The sequence below is a fragment of the Mastomys coucha genome, unplaced genomic scaffold, assembly GCF_008632895.1.
Source record: "Mastomys coucha isolate ucsf_1 unplaced genomic scaffold, UCSF_Mcou_1 pScaffold22, whole genome shotgun sequence".
NCBI classification, from domain to species: domain Eukaryota; kingdom Metazoa; phylum Chordata; class Mammalia; order Rodentia; family Muridae; genus Mastomys; species Mastomys coucha.
Genome location: NW_022196905.1, coordinates 218,314,799 through 218,327,552, shown reverse-complemented (window position 1 = coordinate 218,327,552; position 12,754 = coordinate 218,314,799). Strand labels below are relative to the sequence as shown.

The window sequence follows — 12,754 nt, the reverse complement described above, 5'->3', positions numbered from 1 at the left end:
AAAAAAAAAAAAAAAAAGACAGACCAATACATACATGTTGTCAGTGAAGAAGAATCCTTCATCAGAGTCCTTTCACATGCTTGCTTTAGCAGAACATACCTGTGTCTGTTTCGGCCAAATGTTCCTTCATATGTGTGTCCCAGGAAAACACCATCCAACACAAAGTACCTTTAAGTTTCCACTTCATCGATGCTATTGAAAATTACATATATACTAGAAAAAGAGTTTTGCTTCCAATACCCTTCAACCATTATATAAAATAACTATCATGTGGTAGAAAAAATATTATGTACATCTTGAAATTTTCAGTTTTGCTAGTTTTCTTTTAATATAAAGAAAAATGTAATTTGATTGACTTCAAATTCACTTTTTAGAAACATAAAATATATGAGCTTTATTATATAAAAAAACAGACATGACCTAAAAGTTATTTATCTAAATTATTTTTAAGTATATGTAAAATTGCAAAGTAACAGGCTTTTTTACCAAAGATACTTAATATACTATGCAATGATAGGATAAAAATATGCCTGTTTATTTTTGTCCATTTTAAAATCACCGTATTGAACGATACATCATAAAATCAATGGTCGTGCATCTAGGGAATCTCCCAATGGAGCTCTCTTCCACTGGTGTATATATTTTAATTTGTCTCATGTGGGTATCTCTTCCATTCTGGTGATTGGCTAGAACAGCAATCTGTATCATGAATGTGCGAGTTGGCTTCTTATGATTGTCAGTCAAAGGAACGTGAATCCAGCCACTTGGTTCCACCAATTCAAGTTGCTGAAAGAAAAAAAAATTCAATTATGTTCTCATTCTATAAATAAGTTTATAATGAATGAATTCTAAAATTATACTTAAAATTTTGCTCACTGAGATAATAACAATACTAACCACCTTACTTGGCCTACTAACATATGGCTTCTTAAACCTTTATGTGACCCTGAGCATATAGATAAAACAGAGAAAGCATTCATTAATACTAAATCATAAAAAACTGACTTCAATATAACACTTTGGTTATAATTTTATAATTTATTAAAGATGGAACTGAAAGTATAATATGTAGAACATTGTCAATATTTTTTTAGTTGACTGATATCTTGATTTTATAGTCATGAATGCTGAAGCTTTTACTTTGCATAAACACATGGTACAAAATGATAGAAGTATATTTTGGCCATTTTAGAAATTGCTGGAGATTCTATCATAATCCTGAACCAAAAGTCACTGAAAGTCAAACCACTGTCTCCATTGTTTGATTTGCTGTCCTGTCTTTATCCTGCCCCAAATAAAACTTTTAAAAGAAATTGCCACTCTTGTAGCTCAGAACCATTCCTATATGACTGTGCTACTTTCTTGGTAAGAAGTTTTTAAGTTACAAAGATACTACAAAAATTTCATTACTTTCAAGTTCATGGGATCCTTCCTGGCTCAGAGTTCTTTTTCTTTCAAAATATTGGATATAACCTAAAAGAGAAAAAGGAAAACCCCCTTTTGTCAAAACTCACCTCTTTCAGGCACTTTTTAGGCACTCTCCCTTTTCTCTCTAGGACTTGCCTGTGTGTCCTGGAAGTGTTAGAGTCCCTATAGCTCTGTCCCAAAACACATCACCAATTCCACAGTCCAGGCCAGCCAGAGAGTTTATAACCCCAGTGCTAATGGCTTGGGATGGAGCTCAGCGACAAGCCAGCCTAGTCAACAATAAACTCCAGGTCCAGTGAAGCCTTGTCTAAAAACAATAAACTCCAGGTCCAGTGAAGCCTTGTCTAAAAACAATAAACTCCAGGTCCAGTGAAGTCTTGTCTAAAAATAATAAACTCCAGGTCCAGTGAAGTCTTGTCTAGAAAAAAAAAGTAGAGCCCAAAAAAGTAGAGCCCAGTCAAAGAAGACACCTGACATCAGTATCTGGCACATTTGTAACGTGCACATGCATATACATGTATACAACACCAACAACTTTAAAAAAGAAAAAAAACCTTCAGGGATAGCCAATTGCTTTTTGACTAGATTTAAGGCCCAGCCTACAAGAGGGAACTTGTGCCTGTTAGTGTAAACGTGGTCAAGAGCCCATCAATGGGAAGATCATAGGCCTAATACAAAACCTATTACTGTTATTTTGCTAAATGGGCATGTTATCAAGCTGTCATCTAAATAGTAATGTTCCTACTCAGGCTAGTCCTGTTCGGGGGCCTTGGTCAGAGAAGTTTCTTACTACAATGGGCAACAGTTATTTCAGAGACTCACAACTGGTCAAAAAGCCAAATAGAAGCAACAATGACATACTGACCCATATATGGGAAGTCTATCTCATCCCCTTCTAGGTTCATAGGACATCTCAGAAAAGAAACAGAAAGGATGTTAAAACCGAGAGAGAGAGAGAGAGAGAGAGAGAGAGAGAGAGAGAGAGAGAGAGAATGCTGCACAGTCCCATGGCCATGATTCAGGTATTGTATTCATGAACTCATAGCCGCTATGGTTACCAACACAAGACTGAACCTATCACATGCCATGAGTGGGAGAGGAAACCATCAGACCCCAAGCCCCATGAAGAACTATTGGCAGTTAGTGGTGGAGAAACATGACTATCCTCAGTTGTGCAGCATTAATAAATTATCCTTACTCTAAAATAACCTCTTACCCATGCTCATAAACACAACCACAATTAATGAAAGAGGCAAATTATTAAAAATAATCAAAGCAGACATGAAAGTAACATGGATGCGTTGAGAAAAATTTTCAGCAGAAGGGAAAGGGGATCAATGATGGAAGAAAAAAATAATTAAAATTCACTATACATGGATGAAACTGACAAGAAAAGTAAACCTTAGCCTGAGCTGATATATTATATATCTGTCAAAAGAATACACAGATAACACATGCTGTGCTGCCTACCGCTGTGGCTCTAAGGCCTACCACCTACAGAAGTCGACCTGCGGCAAATGTAGCTACCCTGCCAAATGCAAGACAAATTATAACTGGAGTACCAAGGCTAACAGACAAAACACTACGGAACTGGTTGGATGAGGCACCTAAAATTTGTCTACCACAGATTCAGACATGAATCCCAAGAAAGAACAAAACCTAAACCCAAGAGGGCAGCTGTTGCAGCATCTAGCTCATCTTGAGAATTTCATAATATAAATGTTCTGGGCTTTTTGCTTTTTGTTTTTTTGTTTTGTTTTTTTTTTTTTTTAAAAAGGAGAATTCCCATAAGAGGCACTGAAAGGAATGCAAGAAATTTCTCCAGTAATACAACATATCCATGAAACAAGAACAGACTACTATTCCCTTAAATCAAAGAACAGAAAGAGACCTTAGAAACTAAAAAAACACACACACGAAAACTAAAAATTCTTTAAAAAATAGAAGTTAAATTAATTGCTTGGAAAACAAAGGAAAATAAGAAAATAGGAATTGATGCACAAAGCACCGTAGTTAAACATGTCAGCCTGATTCCTTGAGAGAGAACAGAGAAAACGGAAATGGAGACCATCAAAGCACATGAGCATGTAACGGGACTGCAAGAGAGCAAATGTCCCCACGTTGATGGGGATCTAACAGGATGACAAGGCAAAGAGCCATAACAGCTCAAAGCATCAGGGATTAAGAAATTATAAAAGCTTGAAGAGAGAAAACAGGTCACACTCAAAGTATCAGAAATCAAAAGTGGCATTTATTTCTCAGCATTTACACCGAAAACTATGAGGTGATGGAGAATGTGTTTAAAATAATGAGGGGAAATCACTTCCAAACTAGAATTCCATACCCAGCCAAGTCATCCCTCAAGGGTGAGATTAAAATAAAGTTTTCAGTCATGCAAGGTTTCAATAATTTACCTCCCATGTGGAGGATGAATTCCACCCAAAAGAGAAGCAAAACAAGAAAGATGAGGACTTGGGATCCAGAAATAAAAATCTCCAAAAAAGAAGAGGTAACAAAAATTCCTCAGATGACATTAGAGGCAAAACAGGTAAGACAGCTATACATGCCTGAAAAGCTGGCACAGAATCTGGATTTAACGTCAGGAAAAGTAAAAGGAGAAGGGACTGTGAGAGAAAGTGAGGCAGGAGCCTGGGGAGCAGAAGACCTGCCAGAGGCCGATGCTGCTCACACCCCAGAGGAAAGCAAGCTGTCAGGCTGTCTACAGTGCAGTTATAGTTAAACTGGGCAAGGGACAAGCCTCCTTTAGCACCCGTTATGCTCAGTCTCTGGCTAGGAGCCACATATGAGAAGTATACCCTCAGAAGAAACGTGGTGACTGATTCTAGGCAGCAGTGCTGGGCCTATCAACCGGTTACTCATCAGACACAGGTCAGATCTATGGTCAGATCTATAGGAGAGAAATATTCTCATGGTCACCTGTAGTGCCCATGTAATATGTTAATGTAGGATAATCCACAGTTCATTTTCAGGATTTCCTTCTCCATACTTTTTTCATTAAGTGGTATATGAGACATTTACTTTTTTTTTTAGTTGTAAGATATTTTATTATAGAAAAAGGAGAAAAGAGTTCAGCCATGACCACGTGGAGAGAGAGAGAAAGGAGAAGGAGAGGAGAGGGGAAGAAGAGAAAGAAAGGGGGAAGGGAGAAGAGAAGGAGAGAAGAGGAAGAGCGCAAGAGAGGAAAAGAGCAAGGGGGGGGGCAAGAGCTCTAAGAGACATTTTCAAGGGAAAAGGAGGGAATGAGCCAGGCTCCCATCTACTAAGCAAGCTAGGGTATGGTGACTACTAGACAGGTTTAGGAGTTCTAGACCAGCCAGGGCCGCAACAAGGACTTCATTTCATACAAGCAAGAAGACAAGTAACTGTTGTAAGTGGCCAGGAGTACAGCATGGTAGTGGGACATGCTGAGACCCCGTGGTTTGATCCAAGCACCTCCAACAGGGAAAAAAGAGCGTAGAGGTGAGGCTGCAGTCACTTTTGATACTCAAGTCCAGGAGATCTGCCTGGACCACCTGACCGTCTGGTTCACCCAGCAGTGCCCCAGCCTGCAATCAATCACCTCTTTTCTGCAGCTTCGTCTAGACCAGGAGCATGTCTGAATTCCTAACATCTGAGAGGAAGGGTATCAGCTGTGTCTGCAGGACACTAGATCCATAAGGTTGGCTATGAGAGCTGGCAGAGTCGGGGTCACGTCCAGAAAGTTTGGCTCATGGTCCTAGACTGCAGACTCCTTGCTCTCTAGAACCCTAAGCAATCGTCACTTTTAAACTTCTGCCATGAGTACTTCCATGGTATCTTTTGAACAAAACCACCTTACAGGGAACTATCTCCTATGTGAGTGCGGCACAAAACCCCTGTAATAAATCTTTCCTTACATATCCCTTGTGCAGACACACTGAAATAACAGCTGAGCTGATGGTTCATGAGAGGATGAACACAGGAAAAAGACAGGGAATTAAGATACTAGCATGGCTATTTCAAAGGATACTTTGAGTTGTCAGAGAAGCTGCACATACATTCACAAGTAACATTTTGAAAATTAGGGCAGGAAAAGGAGACTGCTATTAATTTCAAGGAAAACAAGATAATGCCGCAAAATGAAATTTAAGCATTGAACATATATAAATAATACATGTGTCCACAATTATAAAATTCTCATGACTTCAGTAAATATCACAAAAAACTACACCAGGAAAATGAAGAGATCTATATGAGAAAAAAAAAGTCACACTGAAGAGTTAAATTCTGATTGAGGATTATTGATGTGATACTACAATACAAACACACATTATGGAAATGAGGACATCTGAAAGGGACTGAGGAGAAAGACAATGGGAACGACCTAGGAGTGAGTAAGAGAGGCATCCATCAAACAAGGCTCACCACATTAAAGTTTTCTCAGTTTATGATTTTCTACTTTGGGGGTTCTTACTCTACCAGGCACTCCTTTAAAATGTAAAGGGACTGACAGTTCAGCCTTGCAGTGGCACAGTGTTTATTTAATTAACTTTATTTAAGCACATGGGCATTTTATCTGCTTGGATGTCTGTGTACCACAGACATGCCTGGTATCCACAAAAGCCAGAAGAGGGCGTTGGGTCCCCTACAAGTGGAATTACAGCTGGTTGTGAACTGTGATGTAGGTGCTGGGCGAGGAGTTCAAGTCCTCTGAGAGCAGCCATCTTACACATTTTTATCTTCACTTTATGTGCAAGAGGTCCATGGCATCAAGATACTAGTTTACAGTGCTCCAGGTAAACAGGATTCAACACCAGCAGATGATGCCAAGCCAGGTCTCTTGGATCCTTATCAACTCAAAGAAATACATTTATATGCAACAATAACATGTTGCAAAAATACTTTTAGTTTCATGAATTTATATGATAAAGCTTATTATAGGAAGCTTTTTTAATCAAAAATAAAATTTCTCCATACAATCTATTCTAATTATGACTTCTCCCTCAACACCTCCTGGACCCTCCCCCACCTCTCCAAATCCATATCCCTTCTCATTCTTCCTCATTAAACACAGGCATCTAAAGCAAAACAAACAAACCAGAACAGAAGAAAGCAACAGAAAAAAGAGCCAAAGAATAAAAACATACAGAGACACATAAATTCATATACAAAAAAGTCTCATAAAAACACAAAATCAGAAACTATAATATATAAGCAAAAGACCTGTAAGATTACAAAAAAAAAAAAAAAAAAAAAAAAAAAAAAAAAAAAAAGAAAAAAGAAAAAGAGAAAAGAACCCAGACAAAACATTATGAGACAAACAAATGAACAACTCCAAAAATACCACTGAATTCATTTTGTGTTGGCCCATCTACTACTGGGCATAGAGCTTGTTTTTAAGTGTGGTTTGTATATCCAGTAAGACACCATTATAGAAAACTAATTTTTCTTTTCCAAGTAATTGTCAATTGGAGATAGCTTCTGGTTTTTCTGTTTGTTTGTTTGTTTGGGGGGTTGGGGCTTGTGCCCATTTCCACTTTCAGCACTGAGACCCTATCTGGCTTAGAGCAGTGAAGGTCCCGTGCATGCTGCCACAGTCTGAGTTCCCATATGTGTCCGTTTGTTGTAGCTAGAAGGCCTTGATTCCTTGATGCCTTTCATCCCCACTGGTTCTTAGAATCTTTCTGACTCCACTTTAGCAGAGTTCCCTGAGCCATGAGGGGAGGGATTTGATGCAGACATCTCATTCAGAACTGAGTGTTGTCGGTCTCTGTATTTGTTCCATCTACTGTAGGAGGAAGCGTCCCTGATGGTGGCTGAGACATACACTGATCTATTTCCCAGGCTAGTGTCTACATGATGCTTTTAAAGCCATTCAGAGCTGTCAGTATGTCATACACTTAATTCAGTCATCTTACCATACCCCTGACTTACAGCTGAAAACTTTGTAGTTCAGACCAGTTGCACAATTAGTCTCAAGGTCATCTATGAGGTAAAGGTTAGAAGTCAGAAGTTACTTATTGACATGCATATTTACTGTATGTGTGCATGTGTGTTATATGCATGTGTGTGGATATGCACACATGTAGATGCCAGATATACATGTCAGGTATCTCCCTCCACTGCTCTCAACATATTCTTTTAAAGTTATTTTTATATGTGTGAATGAGTGTTTTGCCTTTATGTATGTGTACCACATGGGTACCTGGTGCCCAAAGATACCTGAAGAGAGCACTGAGTCCCTGAGGAACTGGAATTGCACATGGCTGTAAGCCACCACATATATACAAAGATCTGAAATCAGATCTTCTGCAAGAACAGCAGTTATTAACCTACCTTATTTTTGAGACAGTCTCTTACTGAACGTAATGCAAACTTAGCTAGAGCAATTAGCTGGCCAGTGAGCTCCAATTCCCCCTGCCACCCAACATCAAGGTTTCAGATACCCAATTTTTACAGGATTCTGGGAATCTAAACTTAGGTCTTCATGCTTTTGAGACAGTTTATCCCCTAAGCCATTTAACTCTAAACTTTTGAACATCACAAAAAAAAAGATAACATTCAACCATGTCTTTCTGAGATAAGAATAAGACAACACATTCAGAAGATGAATAAAACTGATCTCAAAAGGCCATAATCTGGGGCTGGAGAGATGGCTCAGTGGTTAAGAGTACTGGCTGCTCTTCTATAGATCCTGAGTTCAATTCTCAGCACCTATATGGAAGCTCACAACCATCTATAATAGAATCTGATTTCCTCTTCTGATGTGCATGAAAACAGAGCAATCCTACACATAAAATAAATAAATAAATAAATCTTAAAGAAACAAAAATTTTAAAAGCCCATAATCCTATCCAGGCTGTGAAAAAAGGTAGAACTTTGAAGGAAACTGGGGGAAGAAGGTAATTTAATCATGTAAGTCTCATAAGGTGTGGTTACTCTGTGCATAGAGATAGGTCAGGGCAATGAAAACAAATTACACAGTTCTAAATATCTGAATGCAAACATCTCTGAGTGACAACCAAAGTAGCCCATCCCCTTCCCGCCGGCACAGTCTGCTTACAACATTTCTGATTTCAACTGGCCCTATAATTCATATAAGCAATGTCTTTTATAAAAATATCAAAGCATAAAACATCCAACCCACAGCTATTTCAAGTGTTGCATCAAATTTAGGTTATCTGGTTAAGAATAAAGTGACAGTATACAAAGTCAGTTTACTGACATGAGATGCAATAAACTTTGCTTTATATTCATTTTAAAATCATTGGACTAAGTCTAACTACAGCTTAGATATTATTTGATTTCATCCTGTTGTGAACTGCCATCATTTTGAGAAAAATGTTAACTTGTTTCCTAAAACTGCAACCACTACCAGCCATGCTGAAAACGCCAGGGCGTTTCTATTCTATCCACAAGACCGACAAACAGCCGGTGGAGAGACGGCAGTGTGCCAGGCTGCCCGCCCGGTGAGCAAGCAGGCTTCGTGGCAATCACGGAATCCAGAGCCCTTAGAGAACTGGCATGCTCAGAACGTAGTGCTTTGGTTTCTCGAAGCCGTATCTGAGATACATTTTGCTTAGATGGCAATCTTTTCCACCTTTTGGACTAAAAAAAGGAAAGATTATGACAACTAGTAAGTAATAAATGGAGGTAACACATGGGAGACTAAAAAGCATCATCACCTACCAGATCTACTAACTAAAATTTAATAGCCTGTCCTTGAAATATAGTAATCTTATTCTGGTAATCTGAATTAATAATTAAAAGGTACACACAGCTATCAAGAAATGCAAAAGTACATTTTAATTGATCAAGAAAAAAAGACAAGTGAGCCTAAAATGATCTTTATAAGAAGAAAGTGAAATGTTAACTCAGGTTACTCTTTCATTAACTTTTACAATGGAAAGTTTCTAAGAAAAAAAAACAAAAACAAAAACAAATGATACCCCTTACGGTCAACTACAACCCATACACTTCAAAACTGAATTCCCTATCACCTCACAATGCTCTGGGTCTGAGTGGAAGGTTTGACTGCCCATCCATGGGATGACATGTGCCAAATCTGCTGCCTGAATGTGACACAAGCCTCAGAAGTAAGTGACATAGGTATAGAAACAGATGAAGTGGATAAGCTCAAGGATGAAAGTTACTCTAATATGAAAATTACTCTTTGGGTCCATATGTGGGCCTTGACCCCTATGGGGGTTGCAAATCATATACTGTATATCAGATGTTTACATTATAATTCATAACCACAACAAAATTATTTATTAAGTAATAACAAGATAATTTTATGGTTGGGGGCTACCATAACATGAAGAACTGCAATAAAGGGTCATAGAACTGTTTTAGAGTCAGCTGAAATATTTCCAGGAAATAAACATATTTAAGAATCTGAATTTTAAGCAAAATATAGGATATTTAAGATATTATTAATATGTATCTAGTCAGGAGATTTTCCTCTTTAATGAATAGATTTAAAGAGTGAAAGTTAATATTCAATCATTTTTCTCCATGCATCTTCAACAAAAGCTCATCATTTCTCATTCCTAATCTTTTCTAATTTCATTTAAAATTGTACATTATTTTACAGTGTTTGTTTATGTGTGTGTATACACACACACACACACACACACATATATATAATATGGATATATCCCTTATCTTACACTCTTTAATGTGTCAGTGATAGTAATAGAACATATATCTGTGACAACTTGTCCTATAAACAGAAGTACTTGCAAACTGAAAATACAAGGACCAGCAAGTGTTTTCACTACATCCAGAAAACACTAAGGAATTTTCAGTGGGAGGAAAATGTATGAACAGCAGACACTGATGCCTGCACAAGCACCCTGCAGATGCCACAGCAGGCAGCTCTCTGGTTTTGTTAGCTTATGCTGTAGAGGTACAGGAATAATGGAAGCTCAATACCATAATTGCCTATTTCTCTTTGTATCTTTAACGTAACAGGTAAAGACAAAAATTAAGAACAAAAATAACCATATAAAAAGTTTTAATTCTCTTCAAACGATATAATTTATAACCATTACACAAATAGGGAAGAGGCATGGGGTGGGGGAAGCAATGTTCCAAAGGTTCAGTTTACAAGGACCTCACACAAAGTTTTTTTTTTCCTCTGCAACTCTTACTAGAAACAGTATTATTTGTTAAAAATGCACTAGCTGCCAAGAGCTATCGTCCATCTAAAGCAAAACTCTTAAGATGGAAATAGAGTGCTAATACAAAATAAAGGGGGGGGCAGGATTCTGTACACAAATTTCTGTAAATTCTATTAAAAAATAAGGTGAAATTTTTATTTTGATATATCCTTTTGCTTAAAAATGTATAATAATAGATAAAACACTAGTCCATCTACTACTGTATCAAAACAATCAAAAGTAATGAAATTTCCAACTTTTTTAATTAAACTTTTTCTTTAAGTTATTGGGAATTCAGCACTAGCCTTGGTTCACATGATGGAACAATGGGAAAATTTTCCGAATGGTTGAACACTAACCCTGACAAGTGTAGAGTGCCAACGACAATACATTATATGGTAGCATAACTGCCACCCACGTTGCTGAGAGAACAGCTTTCACACACATGCACTGAGCTGTGAAACCACACAGCCCTTACTACGCATTGTCTTCCTTACGCTAGGTGAAATACACCATCAATTCTTTCCATTACAAATCTTTTTCTATCATTATTTTTGAACTCTACTTATAATGTGTTTTTTTTCTGACAGTGTAGAGGATGTCTTATTTAAAGGAGAAAATACAATAGTTTTCATTCTCCCACAGTGTTACAAATAAAGACTGATACCATGGGACAATTTCTCATATTATTTTAGGGATCCATATTATCTAAAGTATGCTTCAAGATAAAACTCCCATTTCTTTGTTTACCTTTCAAAAAAAGACCTCACTGCAATATTAACACCAGTACTACATGGACAAAAACATATAGAAGACACACACACACACCATGAACATGTACAGAGAGACAAAGAGAGAAACACACTATCTTTCAGAAATTCAAAGATAGTACTTCACTACTTCAAGATAGTTAAAATATTTTTTTTTAAAAGAATGTGTTTTCTGCAACATTTTTGCCTGATTTATTTCCCTCCCAAATGTACCTCATATATCCTTTCTATTTCCTCTCCCTACCCGCTGCCCACCACGACCCTTGTCCATTATTAGCTCGCTGACTGAATTATAGCATTCTAGGAGTCATAGGATGTGAACATTTTTTTCTACGGTTTTCATTTACCATGTTGTTGGTAAAGAGAATTTTATTTGTAAGCATTTCTATTATAATGATAGAATCAACTAGTTATTTAAGTGGGCCCATTCATAAAATGTGAGCCCATATAATACTGGCCATTCAAGAAGATTTTATCATAACAATCTATAGTTATTTTATTTGTTCCAGGTTGACCATGTATTATTTGACAGGAATTCCAGAAGAGATCCGTGCACGAAACTTCCAATGTTCTTATCAAGAGTTTCCCTAAGGGAAAAAAGTATTGCTGCTTCTCTGGAACTTTATATGAAAACAAGTGTGTGCTAGACTTCAAATAGTGACAGAACCTCTAAGTTATCAAGCATTATTTTTTTAAAGCAAGTAAGAGCATATTTACTGTTTACTATAGGACAGACAATATGAATAAGTATATCAAATAAAACTACAAGTTTCACATAGCTAAAGTGGAAAAATTAAGACTTGAAACCAAGAGCCCACCTATACATGGAAGCTGAACAATGGCCTACTCAATGATAACTTGGTCAAGAAAGAAATTAAAGACTTTCTAAAATTTAATGAAAATGAAGGCACAACATACCCAAACTTAGGGGACACATTGAAAGGAGTGCTAAGAGGAAAACTCAGCTTTGAGTGCCTCCAAAAAGAAACTGGAGAGAAGCCGGGTGGTGGTGGCGCACGCCTTTAATCCCAGCACTTGGGAGGCAGAGGCAGGTGGATTTCTGAGTTTGAGGCCAGCCTGGTCTACAGAGTGAGTTCCAGGACACCCAGGGTTATTCAGAGAAACCCTGTCTCGAAAAAACAAAAAAAAAAAGAAAAAAAAGGAAAAGAAAAAAGAAACTGGAGAGAGCATACACTACCAGCTTAATAGCACACCAGAAAGCTCTAGAACAAAATGAAGCAAAATACACTCAAGAGGAGTAGAGGACAGGAAATAATCAAACTCAGGGCTGAAATTAACACAAATAGAAACAAGCAAAGAAAAATAAAACAAAACAAAAAAACCCTTGAAACCAGTTCTGCCTAGTTCTCTCAAAGCATCATTGGGCCTAAACCATATAAACCTTTTATCATC

The 12,754-nt window shown here is 37.4% G+C and overlaps 1 protein-coding gene across 1 annotated transcript in view; it reads right to left on the bottom strand.

Annotated features, from left to right (window-relative positions):
• Positions 1-362: 362 nt before the first annotated feature.
• Anapc10 (anaphase promoting complex subunit 10) overlaps positions 363-12,754 on the bottom strand; it is a 44,688-nt gene continuing 32,296 nt past the window's right edge. Inside the window, exon 5 of the mRNA XM_031340429.1 lies at positions 363-786. Within this exon, the coding sequence (XP_031196289.1) occupies positions 556-786 (231 nt within the window). The 3' untranslated portion in view covers positions 363-555. The remainder of the gene's footprint in view (positions 787-12,754) is intronic.